General features: G+C 42.4%; 1 protein-coding gene across 4 annotated transcripts in view; it reads left to right on the top strand.

Moving 5' to 3' along the window:
- Positions 1-21,346, top strand: part of tsc22d2 (TSC22 domain family 2) — a 136,147-nt gene extending 114,801 nt beyond the window's left edge. For 2 of the 4 annotated variants that reach the window (XM_072254978.1, XM_072254977.1), the window contains one exon: positions 17,415-17,587. In XM_072254978.1, coding sequence (XP_072111079.1) covers positions 17,415-17,489 — 75 coding nt within the window. In that variant the 3' untranslated portion in view covers positions 17,490-17,587. Of the gene's footprint in view, positions 1-17,414 lie in introns of all 4 variants that reach the window. The other 2 variants (XR_011885647.1, XM_072254976.1) reach the window with 2 other exon arrangements.
- Positions 21,347-22,087: the final 741 nt, after the last annotated feature.

The following is a 22,087-nucleotide window of genomic DNA, read 5'->3' as shown; positions in this document are numbered from 1 at the left end:
CACACTTAACAAACTCTGCCCCATCTAAACCATTGGAACTAATCAGGTGCCAATCAATATTAGGGAAGTTAAAGTCACCCATGATAACAACCCTGTTATTTTTGCACCTTTCCAAAATCTGCCTCCCAATCTGCTCCTCGGTACCTATTCGACCTTTCCCTATAACTCGGGTCGCCACGTCCCAGCGACATCTTTGTAAATTTTCTCTGCACTCTTTCATAGTTTGCATTGTTCCTGTAGGTAGATGATCAAAACTGAACACAATACTCCAAATTAGACCTCACTAACATCTTATACAACTTCAATATAACATCCTATCTTCCATACTCAAATACATTGACTTATGAAGGCTAGTGTGCCAAAACCTTTCAATAACACCCTATCTACCTATATTTCCATAAGACCATAAGACGAAGGAGCAGAAGTTGGCCATTCAGCCCATCGAGTCTGCTCCGCTATTTTATCATGAGCTGATCCATTCTCCCATTTAGTCCCACTCCCCAGCCTTCTCACCATAACCTTTGCTGCCCTGGCTACTCAGATACCTATCAATCTCTGCCTTAAATACACCCAATGACTTGGCCTCCACTGCTGCCTGTGGCAACAAATTCCATAGATTCACCACCCTCTGACTAAAAAAATTTCTTCACATCTCTGTTCTGCATGGGCGCCCTTCAATCCTTAAGTCATGCCCTCTCGTACTAGACTCCTCCATCATGGGAAACAACTTTGCCACATCCACTCTATCCGTGCCTTTAAACATTCGAAATATTACTATGAGATCTCCCCTCATTCTTCTAAACTCCAAGGAATACAGTCCAAGAGCGGACAAACGTGCCTCATGTTAAACCTTTAATTCCCGGAATCATTCTAGTGAATCTTCTCTGTACCCTCTCCAACGTCAGCACATCCTTTCTTAAATAAGGAGACCAAAACTGCCCACAGTACTCCAAGTGAGGTCTCACCAGCGCCTTATAGAGCCTCAACATCACATCCCTGCTCCTATACTCTATTCCTCTAGAAATGAATGCCAACATTGCATTCGCCTTATCTCCAGATCCCTTTGTTCTACCACACTCCTCAGTGCTCTACCACATACTGTGTAAGACCTACCCCAGTTGGTTCTCCCAAACTGCACCACCTCACGGTTGTCTGCATTAAATTCCATCTGCTACTTTTCCAGCAGATCCATCCAGATCCCACTGGAAGCCATGATAATCCTTCCTCGCTGTCCACTACACCCCAGTCTGGGTGTCATCCCCAAATATGCAGATCCAGTTAACCACATTATCATCCACGTCATTGAAATGGATCCAGCACTAATCCCTGTGGCACAGCACCGCTCACAGGCCTCCAGTCAGAGAGGCAGCCCTCTGCTACCACTCTCTGACTTCTCCCACAAAGCCAATGTCTAATCCAGTTCACTACCTCATCTTGACTGCCTAGCAACTGAACATTCTTGACCATCTCCCATGCAGGACCTTGTCAAAGGCCTTGCTAAAGTCTATGTAGACTACATTCTCTACCTTGCCTTCATCAACTTTCCTGGTAACTTCCTTGAAAAACTCTTAAGATCGGTTAGACATGACTTCCAGTGCACAAGGCCATGTTGTCTATCCCTAATCCGTCCCTGTCCAGCCAAATACTCATATATCTAGTCCCTTAGAATACCTTTGAATAACTAACCTGCTACTGATGGAGTCGTGGCTCATCGGCCTATAATTTCCTGGCTTATTCTTAGGGCTTTTCTTAAACAACGGAACAACAGTAGCTATCTCCAGTCCTCCATACCTTACCCATGGCTAAAGATGTTTTAAGTATCTCTGCTAGGGCCCCTGCAATTTCTGCACTAACCTCCCACAGGCTCCTAGGGTAGACCTTGTCAGGCCCTGGGATTTATCCACCCTAACTTGCCTCACTTCCTCCTCTGCAATCTGTATAGGGTCTATGACCTCACTGCTGCATTGCCTCACATCTATAGACTCTGTCTGTCTCGAGTAAATACAGATGCAAAAATCCATTTAAGATCTCCCCCATCTCATTTAGCACCACACATGGATAACCACTCTGATCTTCTAGAGCAGGAGTCCCCAACCTTTTCTGCACTGCGGACCGGTTTAATATTGTCGATATTCTTGCAGACTGACCGACGGGGTGGAGGGGGGGATTCAAGTTCAACAGTGCGTGACGGAATGAGGAAAGGTACAGCTGACTCATATCGTTTCCTTGCGGCCCGGCAGCACATCTTTGCGGCCCGATGGTTGGGGACCACTGTCCTAGAGGGCCAATTTTGTCCCTTGTTATCCTTTTGTTCTGAATATATCTGTAGAAACCCTTAGGATTCTTTTTCACCTTGGTTGTCACACCAATCTGGTTGCCTTTTAGCCTTCCTCATCTTCTTAAGTGTCTCTAGCATTTATTATACTCAGATACCTCATTTGTTCCTACCTGCTGTACACTTCCTGTTTTTTAACCATGGCCTCTATCAAAAACCAAGGTTCCCCAAACCTGTTATTCTTGCTGTTTATTCTAGCAGGAACATAAAAACTCTGTACTCTCAAAAGTATCACTTTGGAATGCCTCACATTTGCCAAGTACACCTTTGCCAGCAAACAAACTCCCAATCCACACTTTGATTATTTCTGATAGCATCAAAATCGGTCTTAATGCAATTTAGAATCTTAACCCGAGGACCAGACCTGTCCTTTTCCATAATTGCCTTGAAACTAATGGCATTATGATCACTACAGGTACTTGCAAAGTGTTCCCCTACACAAGCATGTCACCCGCCCTGTCTCATTCCCTAATAGGAGATCTGGTATCACACTCTAGTTGTGACCTCTATGTACTGACTAAGGAAACTTTCCTGAACGTATTTGACAAACTCTTTCCCATTCAGACCTTTTACAGTATGGGAGTCCCAGTCAATATGTGGAAACACAAAATCACATCATCATAATCTTACGTTTCTTGCAACAGTCAGCAATCTCTCTACAAATTTGTTCCTTTAAATCCCTTGGACTGTTGGGTGACCTGTAATACAATCCCATTAACACGGTCATACTTTTCTTATCTCTCAGTTTGACCCATAAAGCTTCACTAGACGAGCTCTCTGGTCTGCCCTGACTGAGCACTGTCGTGACATCTTCCCAGACTAGCAATGGCATCTTCCTGCTCGATCACGTCTAAAACAACTGACCTCCTGTCCTGTTCCTCCTACAACCAAGTCTCACTAAGGGCTACAGTGTCAGAATTCCATGGGCTGATCCATGCCCTACGCCCATCAGCCTTCCCGACAATACCATTTGCATTGAAATATATGCAGCTGAGAGCATAAGTCCCACTGGGCTTGACCTTTTGATTCCTGACTTTGTATGTAGGCTGAACAACATATTCGTTCACAATCACTCCACTACCTGTTCTGGTGCTCTGGTTCCTACCCCCCTGGAACTCTAGTTTAAATTCTATATCCCCCATGCAGTAGTCACAAATCATGCCTCCTGTACTGAGGATGTTTATTCAGAGACACAGTAACAGGCTCTTCCGGCCCAGTGAACACTGCACCACCCCACTACCCAGTTATACCCATGTACCCCATTAGCCTGCTGACCTGTACATCTTTGGAATGTAGGAGGGAACTAGGTCACCCGGAGGAATCACAGGGAGAATGTACAAGCTGCTTACAGACAGCGCTGGGAACTGAACCTGGGTCACTGGTGCTGTGATAGCATTACTCTAACCGCTATGTTACCATGTGGACTGTGCCCTTTCTCTACCATCACCTTGCTACAGACTCCAGCATTTTCTGCATTTCAAGTCTGATTACAGGTTTGTCATGCCCTGTAGTTTCCTTCTCTGAATATTGAGGTGATGTATGCAGCCATCCGGTCTGTGGGATCTTAGGACAAAGGACAGCCATTATCTGCCATCGTCACGCCCAACCCTCTGGCTCATTCAAAATGCTGGTGAACGCAGCAGGTCAGGCAGCATCTATTGGAAGAGGTACAGTTGACGTTTCGGGCCGAGACCCTTTGACAGGCATCAGCAGATTTCCTTGTGTTTGCCTCTGGCTCATTGTTTATTTTGGTAACATAGAGAATCCTTTCATCTTGTACTGTCTTCAGTCTTGCTAACTGTAGCTGGATGACTTGTTTCTATTGACTGTAAGGAATATATCTTTGTAATCCAGTTGCTCTTTGCTTGTTTACTGTCAACCTTAATATATAGAAACATAGAAAATAGGTGCAGGATTAGGCTATTCGGCCCTTCGAGCCTGCACCGCCATTTATTATGATCATGGCTGATCATCCAACTCAGAACCCTGCACCAGCCTTCCCTCCATACCCCCTGATCCCCGTAGCCACAAGGGCCATATCTAACTCCCTCTTAAATATAGCCAATGAACTGGCCTGACGAAAGGTCTCGGCCTGAAACGTCGACTGCACCTCTACCTACAGATGCTGCTTGGCCTGCAGCGTTCACCAGCAACTTTGATGTGTGTTGAATGAACTGGCCTCAACTGTTTCCTGTGGCAGAGGATTCCACAGATCCACCACTCTCTGTGTGAAGAAGTTTTTCCTAATCTCAGTCCTAAAAGGCTTCCCCCTTATCCTCAAACTGTGACCCCTCGTTCTGGACTTCCCCAACATCGGGAACAATCTTCCTGCATCTAGCCTGTCCAATCCCTTTAGGATTTTATACGTTTCAATCAGATCCCCCCTCAATCTTCTAAATTCCAACGAGTACAAGCCCAGTTCATCCAGTCTTTCTTCATATGAAAGTCCTGCCATCCCAGGAATCAATCTGGTGAACCTTCTTTGTACTCCCTCTCTGGCAAGGATGTCTTTCCTCAGATTAGGGGACCAAAACTGCACACAATACTCCAGGTGTGGTCTCACTAAGGCCTTGTACAACTGCAGTAGTACCTCCCTGCTCCTGTACTCGAATCCTCTCACTATAAATGCCAGCATACCATTCGCCTTTTTCACCGCCTGCTGTACCTGCATGCCCACTTTCAATGACTGGTGTATAATGACACCCAGGTCTCGTTGCACCTCCCCTCTTCCTAATCGGCCACCATTCAGATAATAATCTGTTTTCCTATTTAGGAAATAGTTTTTCTAAAATAGTTTTTCAATTTTCTATAGCCAGTGTGTGTGGCTCATTGCTTTATAATTTCTTTCTTTTGCTCCAAGGCCTGGTTTCAGATTGAATAGCCGAAACACTGACTATTCCTTCTACCGATACTGCTCAACCTGCTGAGTTCCTCCAGGTGATTTAACAGCTTTTTAGAATCAGAATCAGGTTTAATATCACCAGCATTTGTCATGGAATTAGTAACCATTGCAGCAGCAGTTCAATGCAAAACATAATAAATATCAAAATAAACAATTACAGTAAATATGTGTATATTAAATAGTGAAATAAGTAATGCAAAAACAAATTTTAAAAAGTAGATAGTCAAATAAATTCTTCGCAGGCTTACAGCTGGGTACAGGTATCAATTACTGTATAACCGATGCTTCCATATAACCATATAACAATTACAGCACGGAAACAGGCCATCACGGCCCTCCTAGTCCATGCCGAACGCTTACTCTTACCTGGTCCCACCGACCTGCACTCAGCCCATAACTCTCCATTCCTCTCCTGTCCATATAGCTTTCCAATTTAACTTTAAATGACAACATCGAACCTGCCTCAACCACTTCTGCTGGAAGCTCATTCCACACAGCTACCATTCTGAGTAAAGAAGTTCCCCCTCATGTCACCCCTAAACTTTTGCCCCCTAACTCTCACTCATGTCCTCTTGTTTGAATCTCCCCCACTCTCAATGGAAAAAGCCTATCCACGTCAACTCTATCTATCCCCCTCATAATTTTAAATACCTCTATCAAGTCCCCCTTTAACCTTCTACGCTCCAAAGAATAAAGACCCAACTTGTTCAACCTTTCTCTGTAACTTAGGTGCTGAAACCCAGGTAACATTCTAGTAAATCTTCTCTGTACTCTCTCTATTTTGTTGACATCTTTCCTATAATTCAGTGACCAGAAATGTACACAATACTCCAAATTTGGCCTTACCAATGCTTTGTACAATTTTAACATTACATTGCAACTCCTATACTCAATACTCTGATTTATAAAGTTTCAATGACATCTTCATCAAGAATAGTGTTCATGGGTTCAATGTCCATTTAGGAATCGGATGGTAGAGGGGAAGAAGCTGTTCCTGTGCCTTCAGGCTTCTGTACCTCCTTCCTGATGTCAACAATGAGAAGAGGGCATGCTCTGGGTGATGGGACATACCCATATGGCCCCGTTGTGATCACTGAATGAAGGTCCCTTAATTTTCAGATTATTAATTAACCCTTTCTCACAGCACAGCAATCAAAACTTGCAGTTATAACTTTAAAACAGTTACATCCCCTCCAGATTTAATGGTGTTTACTCCGGATATTGTTTAGATTAAACATGTTTTGCTGAACTCTTCCGAATACAAGGGCTGTTATCGATGCTTGTGCTTTTTGGAATTCAAAGCCAAAGCAGCTGATTGATTTCCTGCTGTCTCCTGCTTCCTGGTTTTCAATTAAGACTTCTTATTTGTTTTTTTTCCCTTTGCTTCTACTTTTAGCCTGATTTTTTTTCTCAACAGTCTTAAGGTTATTTTGTAAAAGAGGGAAGAGGCCTTTTAATTAGATACGTGACTCTTAACCAGTGGTTCAAGTACTTTATTTTGAAAGTAATTGGGACCCAGAGATGTCAAAAGGTTATGACCTGTGAATTGACACTGAGCAAGTAGCTGCTTTGTGTCAAAATACAGTAAGACCAGGCCATCATCAAAAAGAATCTCGCTTCTGTTTTGTAAATTTGTGTTGCTTCATATCTGCTCTGTTTTTCATTTCTAACCCCTTCTGATTCAGTTCTATGTTAATATGCCCCTCCTGATTCATTCTACATCAATATGCATTGATATCCTGATGAAGGTTCTCAGCTCACAACGCTGACTTTTTATTCCCCTCGATACGTGCTGCCTGATCTGCTGGATCTTCCAACATTTTGTATGCGTTGCTCTCAATTTCCAGTATCTGCAGAATTTCTTGTGTTTATGTTGTCCCAAAGTCCCCAATGTATATGTCAGGCTCTCTCCATTAAACTTGAATTTATTCTTCAAAGACCTTTTTCTGGACTTTTGCAATCACTGAACCATTTTCCAAACCTTGTAATCCACCTAACAAATGATTCTGTCTGGAATTGCTTGCAGTTATGACTTCCAATAGAAAATAGTTTGTCCTCGTGTCTAATATGAATAGTTACACGAAATGGATGCAGAAGGTATGTATCACTACTTCAGGAGATTAGATCTGACCATCCCGTCATACAATGGGGCATAGAAAAACCAAGGCATTATCTGAGTGTTCCAAACCTTTCAAGGGAAATAATTCTAGAATAATTGTACAACCATTTAAATTGAGTGATTGTCTTTTAATCCTGAGGTTATGCTCCCCAACTCCAGCTTTCCAGTTGGGAAAAGCAGCTGCCCTGTTGACCCCTTATTATGATTTTTATTTGATTAATTCCTCTTAAAAAAAATATATATATATAAATTACTGTTTTTTCCATTTTAGTCAAGCTCAATCTAGAGAATCGTTCTTGTGAATCCTCATTATGCCATCCTGATTATGTTCCCTGTGATTAAGGACCCAGAAGTCATTTGCGTTACTGTGGGTCTATCCTGGCCAAATGTTGGTGTAGAGCTCCTTTATATGCCTGTTCCTTGCTTTAAGGGCCAGTACTTATCTTCCATAGTAACCTTCATGTTATCCCTATGAATTGTACACAGCGATGCCCAAACCTGTCTGAATACAAATATTTTGTACACAGAGCCAGTGGGACTTGCTGGACTAAAGACAGATAAGATACTTTATTGATCCCAAAGGAAATTACAGTGTAATAGTAGCATTACAAGTACACAGATATACAAATATTAGAAGAGAAGTAAGAAAGAATAAACAATAAGTTACCTCAAACAGTCTAAAAGGAGGGACTCATCACTTCCCCAGCTATAGGTTGACTCAGTATAGGGCCATTAGGGTAAGAATAACTTCATGTAGCACTCTTTGGAGCAGTGCAGTTGATTTAGTCTGTTACTAAAAGTACTCTGTTCAGCCAAGGTGGCATGCAGAGGGTGAGAAGCATTGTCCAAAATTGCCAGGATTTACCATTGGGTCCTTTGTTGTGTTGGGCACGTGACCAAGTGGTTAAGGCTTTCGTCTAGTTACCTCAAGGTTGGTAGTTCGAGCCTCAGCTGTGGCTGCGTGTTTGTGCCCTTGAGCAAGGCACTTAATCACACATTGCTCTAGTCTGTGCAAGGAGTGGCGCCCCACACAGACTTCCAATCTGCGCCTTGTAAGGCATGAAATTGCCCGATGTCGGCCTCTCATGGTCTGAGTTGACGTTCCCTCCCCCCCCCTTCGTTCTACCATAGCCTCCAGTGTGCCCAGTTTGACTCCTATAACAGAGCCAGCCTTGATTATATATGTTCACCTTTTTTTGCTTTTCTTCCTGCATTGTACCTGCTGAAGTGAATACTTTCACTCTCTTCATCTGGTACTCTCATTGGTCCCTTGTTTTTCACTGGTCTCTGCCTTTGCTCTTCTCGTGGAGTTGTTAAGAAAAGCTGACGGAGAAATCTTAACGGCTAGCCATTGCTATTCATTTTAATTGTTTTATTGATGTGACTATGGTCAGTCCTTCTCTGAACTTTCTTCCTTGTAGATGTCCAAGCATTTCATCTGAAATGTTCTTTCAAAGGCAGTCGATCTGTGCTTCCGGCAGCCCTCTATTGTAACATTTTCTTGTTAATGTCAAAGTACCTTCTCCATCGTTGTGGTGTTACATTGTTACAGGCTCTTTGGCCCACTGTGTCTGTGCTGACCATGATACTAATCCGATTTGCCTGCAGATGGCCAGTCTCCCTCTAATTCTGGCACGGTCACATGTCTCTAAATTCCTCTTAAGCATTGCTGTTGTATCTGTTTCTACTACCTCTCTCGGTAGCATGTTCCGGGCACCTGCCGCTCAATGTATCTTTAAAATAAGAATGCCTGTAAATCTTTCAACTTTTCCCCTCTTAAAGAGATACCCTCTAGAGGACTAGAATGTAAAGGCAAAGATGTAATGCTGAGGCTTTATAAGGCATTAGTCAGACTGCACTTCGAGTATTGTGAGCCAGTTTTGGGCCCCTTATCTATGAAAGAATGTGCTGGTCTTGGAAATGGTCCAAAGGAGATTTACAGGAATGAGCCAGGGAATTAAAAGGTTGATGTATGAGGGGCGTTTTATGGCTCTGGGCCTGTACTCGCTAGAAGAATCTGGGGCGGGAGGGTGGTGGGGATCATAGAAACCTATCAAATATTGAAAGGCCTAGATAGAGTGGATGTGGAGAGGATGCTTCCTATTGTGGTGGAGTCTAGGACCAGAGGGCACAGCCTCAGAATATAAGGACGTCTCTTAAGAACAGATAAGAGAAGGAATTTATTTGGTCATAGGGCGGTAAATCTGTGGAATTTATTGCCACAGATGATTGTGGAGGCCAAGTCATTGGGTATATTTAAAGCAGAGCTTGATAGGTTCACTGTTAGTCGGAGAATAAAAGGTTAGAGAGAAGGCAGGAGAATGGGGTTGAATGGGATAATAAAGCAGCCATGATGGAATGGTAGAGCAGACTCAATGGATCGAATGGCCTAATTCGGCTCCTATATCTTATATCCAACCCTGGGGGTAAAAAACTCATCTATACCTCCCATAATACATAACTTTGATCAGGTTGCTTCTCCAGCCTCTGATGCTCCAGGGAACATGATCCGAGTTGACCTCCTTTAAGCTAATACAGTACTCTCTAATCCAGGCAGCATCCTGGTAAACCCCTAGCCTCCACAATCTTTCCTGTAATGTGGTGAATACAGCTGCACATGATATTAACAACGCCAGCACTGTGGAAAGATGGCATACATGTCACGGCATAACATGCTGCCATGTTAAATTTATAATAAACACCTAGTTGTTCTCAAATGCATTAAATCCTAAATAAATAACGCCTCTGTCCCCTTTTCCAATCTCTAGGGACAAGTTGCCTATTATAAACCTACTGACTCCCAGTTATCTTGACTATGCTTCCCCCCATCCTGTCAGGTAAAAATGTCATTGCCTTTTCTCATTTCCTTTGTCTCCACGGCATGTTCTCAGAATGAGCCTTTCCTTTCCAGAACATCAGAGATGCCCTTCTTCTTCAAAGGAAGGTGTTTCCCTTCCTCCACAATTAATAACTGCACTCACCTACATCTCTTCCATTTCCTGGACATTGGCCCTCACCCCATCTTCCCATTGCCTTAGCAGGGATGGAGTTCCCTTTCTCCTTAACTACCACTCCACGAGCCTGGACATCAAGTAGCGCATTCTCCACAAGTTAACGGCATCTTCAGCGAGATCCTACCACCCAACACTCCTGTACAATTTTCCCCCCTCCACTTTCTGCAGCAATCGCTCCCTCTGTGATTCCCTTGTCTGTTTGTCCCTTCCCACTAATCTTCCTCCCGACACTTACCCCTGCCCAATTGCCTCCCTCCTCACCACCATTCGGGGCCCCAAACGGTGCTTCTAGATGAGGCAACACTTCACCTACAAGTCTGTTGGGGTCGTCTACTGTATCTGGTGATTCTGATGAAGCCTCCTCTGCAGCGGTGAGACCCAGCGTAGGTTGGGAGATGGCTGCATGGAGCACCTTTGCTGTCTGCAACAAGCCGGATATCCTGGTGGCCAGCCATTTTAATTCCACTGCCCATTCCCATCCCCACATACTGGTCCAGGGCCTCCCCTGCTGCCGTGGTGAGACTACTCTTCAGGATGGAGCAGCAATCCTTCATTCCATTTGGGTGGCCTCCAGTCTGATGGCATGAATATCGATTTTTCTAACATCTGATAATATTTCTCCGTTCCACTTCCTTTACCCCACTTCTCAGCATCTGACCTGGCTGAGTGAGTCAGAGTTACGTAGCTGGGCAGGCGTTGGCTTGAGAAACACACAGGCAATGTGAGAGCGGAGCAGAGCCAGCAGAGGGAGCCCTAAAATAATTGAAAGGAGGCGTAAGAAATAATGCTAATTATACATTGAAGTCATCTGAAATTAAATAATATAAATTTATCTCAACAAGAAGGTTATATTGTATATAATGACTTCCCTGTGTCATTCCAAAGTGTTAATCACCTAAGAAATATTTCTGATGTGCAGTCACTGTTATATTGGAATGTATGATTCTTTGCAACACCCGCATGTGCTTTGCCTGCCTGTGGACATACCTGTACATATTCCATTGTATAACCCAAACTTCCTGTTTCATATTTTTGGCATCCTTTTTGTTTTGACCTCTATTTTACTTGAAGCAGATTCTCGTACCTGTGACTGTGGTGCAGTGACGGTGATCGTTGAAGACTTTGGCCACTAGATGGTGATGCAGACATCCCACCCTGCAAAAACTCATTTCAGCACCCCCCCCCCACAACCCCATATTTCCCCCCCCAGTCGATCTCCAAAGGTGTATGTAATACTTTGTTTAGTGATTTTGTCTAATCTGTAAACCAAGTTGGGTATATGCAGCAAATGTGACATTAAAATATGTACTTATATTATCATGTTTATTCTATTACAACTTTAAGCGAGTCTACAGGGAGTTTGGCCTCATCACGTAGGACATCAATAGAGTAGCTCCTTAGCAGCTAGCCAGCTAGTTTAAATAACGTTAGCTATGCTAATGAACAAATGACACCTGTTAAACTCACCTCAACATGTCTTTTACATTTTAGCCCACCATGGGCAATAGAAAAGTCACTGTTGCAAACAGTGCAGCGAGCAACACTGTCATTATTTTTGAGGCTGACTGTAAAGCCCGCCCACAGAGAAAACTGATAGGTCTACTTAGCACGAAGAGAGACCAGTCCGGATACTCACTCTCACTCTCCCTCTCCCTCTCAAAAAAAGTCGATTTCTGGGATATTGTATATAATTTCCAGGTGTCAGAGAGCCTCTGTCAATATGCGGGAGACTCCCAAACTTCCTGGAGAGGTGGGATGGCTGGTGATGCCACCTCTGCAAATGATGTATCAGGAACCTGGCTGAGGGTTGACCCCTCCAAATGGCAGCCCTATAGCAATAAAAGGATTAAAGTGATCTCTTTGCTGCGTGGTTTGGTGTGGGGGTTGGACAGCAGTTTCCATCACATTGGTGGGATAACTAGCAGAGTCTTGAGTGGATGGACACAGTACGTTTGCATTGTAGTCCTGTTGCAAAACAACAAATGAGACCGGTCTGTAATTCAGAAAGCTGGGTTTTAGAGACATGGGCTCATAGAACACTACAGCACAGAAACAGGCTCTCCAGCCCATGTCACTAATAACCTCCCTAGTCCCATTGACCTGTAGCCAGACCATAGCTGTCCATACCCTTCCCATGCATCTATCTATCCAAATTGTTCTATCAAATGTTGAAATTGAAGCTGCATCCACCACTTCCTCGGGCAACAGACACTCTCAACACCCTCTGAATGAAGATGTTTCCCTTAAACATTTCACCTTTCACCCTTAATCCATGACCTCAGTGGAAAAACACCGCACAGACCACACTGAAGATTGGGACTGAATCCGGGTCACAAGAAGAACATGTAAACACCACATGGACCACACTGAAGATTGGGACTGAATCCGGGTCACAAGAAGAACATGTAAACACCGCACAGACCACACTGAAGATTGGGACTGAATCCGGGTCTCTGGGACTGTGAGGCTGCAGCTGCAGCAGTGTGAAACCCACCTTCAGCTCAGGCGGCAACAATGGTCCAAAAGCACACGGCGGTTAATGAAGAGGTTCTGATGCAAACTAGAGCCTCAGTATCCATTCAGCTCCAAAGAAAAGACACAAATTGGAAAACAATTAGAAATGCCCAACGATCTCAACTGACAGCTGAAAGATGGTCAGCCCACCACCAACCTCCCGCCTCTGCTCCCAAGTTTTTAAAGGAAAAACCAACATGGATTTGAAAGATGAGCCAATAATATTTAGGAGAACCAAATGGATAGGGAAGGGAACTCTCTCTATCTGCTGTTGATCAAGGAGAAGAGACTGACAAATGAAGCCTGACCCATGGATTCTTGCTTCCTGTTGCATGTCACGGGGTCAGCTTAGCAATTGGTGAGGCACTTGGGGATCGGAGGCAGAGAGAGTCAGTAAATAAACGCCTTAGTCTTGTATAGGTGATCTGTCCTGGGACCAGTATATAAGTGGCATCACAAAGCACAACAGTGGCTTCAATTCACCCATGAAGCGAATGTGTAGATTTGTCAAAGTTTTAGATCACATGCCAAACTTCTATAAATGCACAGTGGAAAATATCCTGGAGGAACTCAGCAGGCCAGGCAGCATCTATGGAAAAGGGTAAACAGTCGACATTTCAGGCCGAGACACTTCATCAGGTCCTGATGAAGATTCTCTGTCTGAAACGTCAACTGTTTACTCTTTTCCATGGATGCAACCTAGTCTGCTGAGTTCCTCCAGCATTTTGTGTGCATTGCTTTAGAATTACAGCATCTACATATTTTCTTGAGTCTCTTCTACCCAACTTCTCACAGAACATAAAGTAACAGTCAGTGAATTCAATGATCATGGGGCACTAAATTATATTGCCAAATAAGTATAGTTTATTAATCAAAGGCTCCAAACAAGTCCTCGTATTCATTGTGTCATTTCTTGTATTTCCTCAACAATTCACCCATGAAGTGTTTGGAGCTGCTGTTACTTAGGATCCTGTCCTGAAGCATCCAATGGTAGCAGATGGTGTTCCTTCCCTACACAGCCTTCAAGTTGTCTGCACTTTCTGGAATGAAACAAATGATCTTCAGGCTGAGGATTGAATTGGAAGCCAAAGCCCACTTAGCCCTGGGTCAGCGATTCTGTGAGTCCACTGGGGTGGTCGACTGCCCTGTGTCTGAATCTGAGTCTACTGGAGGCAGAAGAATATGGATTGTCTTTGGGTTACAGGACTGTGTTTGTATGGGAGGGAGGGAGGGAGGGAGGGAGGAAAAGGGTTTGTTTTGCTGTTGTGTTCTGTGTTGTTCTGCAGAGCGTTCTGGATATGTTATGTTGACGCCAGAATGCATGGCAATACTTGCAGGCTGCCCCAGCGCACACTCAGGTGTGTTGGTTGTTAATGCACCTGCATATGTACCTGTGATAAATAAACTTGAATCGTGAGGTTTATAAAAATAAAAACAGATGATGGAAAAATTCGGCATCTGTGGAAACAAAAAGGATACAAGTTGATGTTTTCTGTAGGACTGAGGGGGAACAGGAAATGTTACCAGTGTAAAACAGTAAGAAGCTGGTGATAGATGGAACTAAATGGAAAGGGGGGGAGACGGAGTTGAATAAAGGGAGAAGTAAACTAGATGGACAGATGTGTGTTGGAGAAGAGCACAGGGAGAGTGGGTTACCTGAAATCAGAAAATTCAATATAAATTCCATTGGGAGTGAAGCAGAACACAAAGATGATTTCCTTCCACTCTGCACCTAGTCACTCCGTGTAAGGGAAAACATTTTGAGTTCAGTCTAATATGAAATGCCATTTTTGAACATAGTCAACACTAACACAAAATTTCCTTCAGAAACAAACAAGGATCTCAACCACAACTGTTCAAAATAAAATGCAATATTTGAGATCACTGGTAAGATGACTTTCTCAAAGCAACATGTGAAGACCATAAGACCTAGGAACAGAATTAGGCCATTCGGCCCATCAGGTCTACTCTGCTATTCCATCATGGCTAATTTATTTATCCCTCCCAACCTCATTCTCTTGCTTTCTCCCTCTGACCATCGCCCAGTAGCACTCACATCAACAGTGATGAAATGCTTTGAGAGGTTGGTCATGACTAGACTGAACTCCTGCCTCAGCAAGAACCTGACCCATTGCAATTTGCCTATCGCCACAATAGGTCAACGGCAGACACAATCTCAATGGCTCTGCACACAGCTTTAGACCACCTAGACAACACAAACACTTACGTCAGGATGCTGTTCATTGACTATAGCTCAGTGTTTAATACCATCATTCCCACAATCCTGATTGAGAAGTTGCAGAACCTGGTCCTCTGCAATTGGATCCTCAACTTCCTAACCAGGAGACCACAATCTGTGCGGATTGGTGATAACATATCCTCCCCCCTGATGATCAACACTGGCGCACCTCAGGGGTGTGTGCTTAGCCCACTGCTCTACTCTCTATATACACGACTGTGTGGCTAGGCATAGCTCAAATACCATCTATAAATTTGCTGATGATACAACCATTGTTGGTAGAATCTCAGGTGGTGACGAGAGGGCGTACAGGAATGAGATATGCCAAATAGTGGAGTGGTGTCGCAGCAACAACCTAGCACTCAACATCAGTAAGACGAAAGAGCTGATTGTGGACTTCAGGAAGGGTAAGACAAAGGAACACATACCAATCCTCACAGAGGGATCAGAAGTGGAGAGAGTGAGCAGCTTCAAGTTCCTGGGTGTCAAGATCTCTGAGGATCTAACCTGGTCCCAACATATCAATGTAGTTATAAAGAAGGCAAAACAGCCGCTGTACTTCATTAGGAGTTTCAAGAGATTTGGTATGTCAACAAATACACTCAAAAACTTCTATAGATGTACCGTGGAGAGCATTCTGACAGACTGCATCATTATCTGGTATGGGGGGGGTAGGGGAGAGTGGGGTGTGGGTGGAAGGAGTGCTACTGCACAGGTCCAAAAGAAGCTGCAGAAGGTTGTAAATCTGGTCAGCTCCACTCTACAAAGTCCCCAGGACATCTTTAGGGAGCAGTGTTTCAGAAAGGCAGCGTCCATTATTAAGGACCTCCAGCACCCAGGATATGCCCTTTTCTCACTGTTACCATCAGGTAAGAGATACAGAAGCCTGAAGGCACACACTCAGCGATTCAGGAACAGCTTCTTCCCCTCCACCATCCGATTCCGAAATGGACATTGAAGCTTTAGACACTACCTCACTTTTTAAAAAAAAAGTATTTGTTTTTTGCATGTTTTTAAAAAATCTATTCAATATACATAATTGATTTACTTGTTTATTTATCAGTATATTTTTATTTTATTATTTTTTCTCTGCTTATCTATCACATTGAACTGCTGCTGATGCTAAGTTAAGAAATTTCACATCACATGCCAGTGATAACAAACCTAGCTCTGATTCTATCCTCGCTGGGCAGTTGCTGTAATACCAGCAACGTGCAGCAGATGGCAGGATATGTATAGATTTCCAAACGTGTAATTTAAAATTCAGAAGCTACAAAGAAATGTAATGTCTGTTCTGGTGTATATTTAACCAACTCCCATTAATCTATCTATCATGGCAAAAGTAAACTACTGATTTAACTCCAGCCACAAAACAAAGCTGAAGTTATTTGTTTTTTTGTTTGAGATACAGCATGGAATAGGCCCATGAATAGGCCCCCAGCAACCCCCAATTTAACCCTAGCCTAATCATGGGACAATTACAATGACCAATTAACCTAGCAACCAGTATGCCTTTGGGCTGTGGACAGAAACTCCTTGGACAGCAGCAGGAACTGAACCAGCGACACTGGTACTGTAAAGCATTGTGCTAATACCATGGACACCCATTCATAGAGGGACTTATTAGTTAAAATTCATAATGGGCACAAGCCTCCCACCATCGAGGACATCTTCAAAAGGCGGTATTTCAAGAAGGCATCATCCATCATTACGGACCCTCACCTTCCAGGACATGCCCTCTCTTCATTAGGACTAACATGGGAGGCACATACTTAACGCTTCAGCAATTGCTTCTTCCTCTCTGCCATCAGAATTCTTACCAGTCCATGAACACCTCGCTACTTTATTTTCTTTTTGCACTACATATTTTTAAAATATTATTGCAGCTTACAATAATTTTTACACTTTAAATACATCTTGTATAGTAATTTTTGTATTGCTGCCGCAAAACAAGCTTAATGATAATAAACCTGATTCTGATGTGTTGCTTGAACTACAAGGGTGGCTGTATCAGAATTTGCCAGAACTGTACTAAACACATGCAAATATTAACTATATTTCCTCACTCCACCATAGATGTTGGCATTTCCAGCAATCATTTGCTTCTCTGCTTTCTCTACCTGCCCTCATGAGTTTATTAAATAGATAGCTCCATAAATAGTGGAAGCATTAGGCAACCCTAACCATATAGGTGTTCACTTTACTCTTCCCCCAGGTTAAAACTTGGTTTCTCATTTCCCAATTCAGGTGCAGAGCCTTTGATCTAATACATTAATTTTCTCTTTCCACAGATGGGACCCTTCTGTTTTCCCAGTGTTTCCTCATTTCAGAATTCCAGCATCTGCAGATTTTTCCACGCAAGTTAATGATTTGAAGGCTGTGCATTTTGCGGACGGCACAGTGCAAACAAGGGGCATCGGTGGAGAGGGGAATGGAGGAGGAAATAGGAAGCAGAAGGGCAGCCTTGGTTACAACAACTGTAAGAGGACCACTGGAACTGAATCCGAGCAGAAGTGAACGTATTCTATGATACTTGGGCTTTGATGGTGGACAGACAGATTTGCTACAGGAGATCTAATCTTTTACACATTGGTTGTTTGTCAGTCTTATTCATGCACAAGTTTTCATAAAATCAATTATTTTGCTGTAAATGCCTGCAAGAAAATTAATCTCAAGATAGCATAAGGTTACAAAGTACCGCAGCACTGAAACAAGCCCTTCAGCCCATCTAGAAAATGACAAACTCAACACAATATTCCCTGTGTGGTCTATTGAAGACTTTAGTAGATCCAGCATTAAATTCTTCCATCTTGCAGCCAATTGCAAGAATTTATGCAGCAATGGACAGGGCCTATACTACTTAAATACTTAATCAAAGCAACCCTCATTTTGACTGAGAATTAAACAATAGGATTCAATGCATGGTTAAACAAAAGGTGGCATTTTACCTGTTTCAGTGGTCACTTTATGGAGATAAGATTACAGTAAATTACATTGTGATTTTTTTTAAACAAAAGTAACAATGATCAACAAATATCTGCAGTGTAATATGGCAAACATTAGATTTAGAGATGTCAAAACATGTATTCATAGTATATAGCACTGAAAGTCTCTTCAGCCCATCTAGTACATCCCAATCTTATTCTGCCTCGTTACATCAACCCAGGCCTGGACACCAGGAATATTTACCGTTACACTGATGTACTATTGGAATTGTATTATTAGCTGATCAGCATTAACTTCACACATTTATATGAACAGAAACCAAGACATATTGAGAACTTTCACAGAAATAAGGCAACTTCACCGGCACAAATAATTTGAGATGTAATTTTATTGCATTTCTGTTACAAAACACTGGCCTCAGGTTCCCATGGCAGCAACATGTTAAGACAATAGCATTTTGAAGATTGATTTTGGCAATACCACTGATTCCCCGCTCACTTCGGAAACACCTCAGATGGGAAGAGAAACTACTTCACTGGCAGGTTTCCCATCTGTTGATTGCTTTACTACCGGAGCAAGAGCCAATGCAACATTCTTTAGGTCTGCAGGCTTTCGTGGCTACAGCATCATTGCTCTGTAACTAGCTCTCACTGAAATTCCTACATCCACATCTTAAAAAAGATAGTTTACACACAATTTGAGATGGAGGACAACTATATTCACCTGCCATGGCCCAAAGGTTATAAGACTCTCATTAATAATGAATAGCACTTGAAGGTAATCATTACAATAACTGTTCTGAAAAGTCATTTGTATTTGAAGAAAGCGAGGTTTGAAAATGAGCACATCATCGAAATCAAGCAAAAATATATTTATTTGGGTGACAAATGCTGCAGTTGCTTACAATCAAACACAAATCGATTGGCCCTGATAAGACAAAGCAGCAACAGGTGGCCAAGAAATATGGCAACATCATCATGCCGTGATTGACAATAGTTCCAGACCATAGTGTTGACGATGAAGAAGCATATTGTATTGATTGTTTAATTACCACAGAGAAGAAACTGCCTTGTGAACAACTTTGAACCAGCCGTGCTTGCCCAACGTGGATGGGAAAAGTTCTAGATCAAAGCATAGAGGTACTTCAATCCCTGGATACCTAGGTTCAATTAAAACTTAAACTCGTCACTCCCTTCCCCCCAAAAAGTCTGACCATAATTTGTTCCAGATACGAAAAGACTTTAGAAAGATCACTTGTTTCAAAAGAAAAGAACCAAAAATCAATTAACCTTCAAAAATCATTCCCATCCAAGTCTTAAAATGGTTGTATGTTTTAATATACAAAAAAAGGCACTTTTCTGGAATTATAAATTTAATTTAGAAAGATGCACATTTTGTATCTCAAAAGGGGGCAGGCAGCAGATCCATCTTCTCTACAATTCTGATGGTTGTGAAAAAATGAGAACAAAATTCTGAATGCACAAATAGGGTTCTCACAATCTACACACTATATATAATGCTAAAATATTCACATTAAATATGAACTTACAAACTGTTTCCCTGATTAAAATACAAAATCAAATTGCTGCATGGCTTTTACTGTACCCTTGCCTTCAGGAGACATGAAGGAATGAACTGGACTTTTAGCAACACCATGGAATGGTTTCTCAAAAGCAATTACAGAAAGGTAATCCTGTAAGATCCATTGTTTAGAAGACAGATGGGCTGGAATGGTCAGACTCACAGCTGGAATTAACAGCAAGACACTTAAAAGGTACAGAAGTTTAATTTTGTCCATCTCACATGCCCATTCGGATACTCTGGATAATCTGGAAGATAGCTGCAGGGAGGAAGTTTAATTAAAAGACATTATTAATTTTGGAAAAAATGTATTAACAGCAAGACATTTAAAAGCAAGTTACATAAATAGTTAAGGGCAGGCAATATCAAGAACCACCTTGAAGGAATCCCTTCTCAAAGGATTTCATCCCAAAATGGAGGCAGAGTTTTGAATTAATCAATGCCAGGGCAACTCAGTGGGTCAGGCAACATACGTGAAGAGAAATGAACATTCTCAGCTTTGGGTTGAGATCCTCTAACTGGATTTATAAGGGTCTCAACCCGAAACATTGGACTATCCATTTCCCTCCCCCAATGCTATCTCACCTAGAGTTCCTCCAGCATTTATTTTGTTGCTCCCGATTTCAGCAAATGCTCTCTCGCGTTTCCAGAGCTTTCAATTAACGATTAATATTTCCATACATACATCTTACAAACAGCCACCTCCAAATCAGGGTGATGAGGTTCTACTGAAGACACCACACAACATCCACTCAATTCAGTCACTCCTTTGATGTCTGTGTTCAAGAGGCAAATTTGCACAATCACATCTGAACCATTTGTGTGGTATTCCTTCCAAGATTAATACATACTTAGTCTGTCATTTGGCTCTCGTAATAGATGGTGGAAAAGTGCCTGCTTACTCAAGAATCATATTACATAATGCCACGTGTATTTGGCTAAAGATACGTGGCACAATTCATTTTGCAAAAGTAAATACAAGTCGATAAAATTACATGTTTAAAAGGGTTATGGTGACCTTGTATTACAAAACCTTTGCCAAAATGTATAAATATTGTTAAACAAATGCCTTATCCAACTTAACGTTTCAATAACCAGCCCTAGCAATCCAATGACAAATGATATGCTTATCTGAAAACTTCCAACAAATTTAATTGTTACTCTACATTTCAATAAATGAGGGACTTGCTTACTGTTGTTGTTTTCAAGATTTCAGTACACAAGTGTAAAGGAGAACAAAATAATTATTCGGGATCTGATGCAGCACCAAAAACAGTAAGAGAACACAATTATAAACTACATAAGCTGGTTTATATTCATAGACTGACTGCATGTACATAAAGTGACACTAGGTACAGGAATGTCTCTGCACAAGGTAACTGACAGAAAATAAAGTTGTGGTGGCGGAGGTGGTGGTGGTGCTGTGAGTGCATTAGTATGTGGTGTTGATCAGCCTTATTAAAAAGTCCATGAACAGGGTGGGTGGGATCCTTCATGATAACCTGATCTTTTTTGTTGTTGTTTTGCTGAACACAGTGGACACACTATGTCAACGCCAGAATTAAAGGCAACACTTGCGGGCTGCCCCCAACACATCCTTGGTTGTGCTCGTTAACAGAAAATGGTGCCTTTTACTGTGTTTTGATGTACAATAAATAAATCTGAATCTGATCTACTGGCTTTCAAATTCATTAAAGAAATGTTGCCTATTAACTTTTCCTCAATCAGAGATCTTTCCTTTCGTCAGTGGCCCACCTAAAATATTAAAAAATGCTTTTTTTGGATAGTCCAACAATACAGACAGAAGGGCAACTGCAAAATGTGGTCCTTAAAGCAGCTTCCACTAATACAAATATACAATTAATCCATAAATTATTATTACACTAGTGCTTTCGGTTCTGTTTTACCTTCTAATGCTCTGCTAGAAATCTCTGCAAGGACGCTGCACATTCCCATTTCAAGGACCTTGGTCTGGCAGTGAATGAGGCAAACAGTCAGAAAGATACTTCCCCACAGGTACTGATTATTCAGGACCTATTTACTTCACTTAGGAAGACCCACAGAGCCACCCTTATCTAGTCCACCATCAGCTAACCTTCCTTCCCCAGTGAAGGTTAGCTTTACTGGCTGACCCAAGAACCTGTTACTATCATTCTGTCAGAAAAGTATTACACAAGACATAAGGAGCACAGTTAGCCTATCAAGTCTACACCCCCATTCCATCATGCCAATTCACTATCCCTCAGCCCCATTCTCCTGCCTTCCCCCCATAACCTTTGACACCTTTACTAAAGAACCCATCAGCCTCTGCTTTAAATATACCCAATGACTTGGCCTCAACAGCTGTCTGTGACAATGAATTCAAATAATTCACCACCCTCTGGCCAAAGAAATTCCTCCTCACTCTGTTCTAAGGCTATCTTTGTGAAGGCTTCAT

Source organism: Mobula birostris, chromosome 4 (assembly GCF_030028105.1).
Source record: "Mobula birostris isolate sMobBir1 chromosome 4, sMobBir1.hap1, whole genome shotgun sequence".
In the NCBI taxonomy this organism is placed as follows: domain Eukaryota; kingdom Metazoa; phylum Chordata; class Chondrichthyes; order Myliobatiformes; family Myliobatidae; genus Mobula; species Mobula birostris.
Note: the sequence above shows the minus strand (reverse complement) of the source record. Positions and strands in the feature narration are given on the sequence as shown.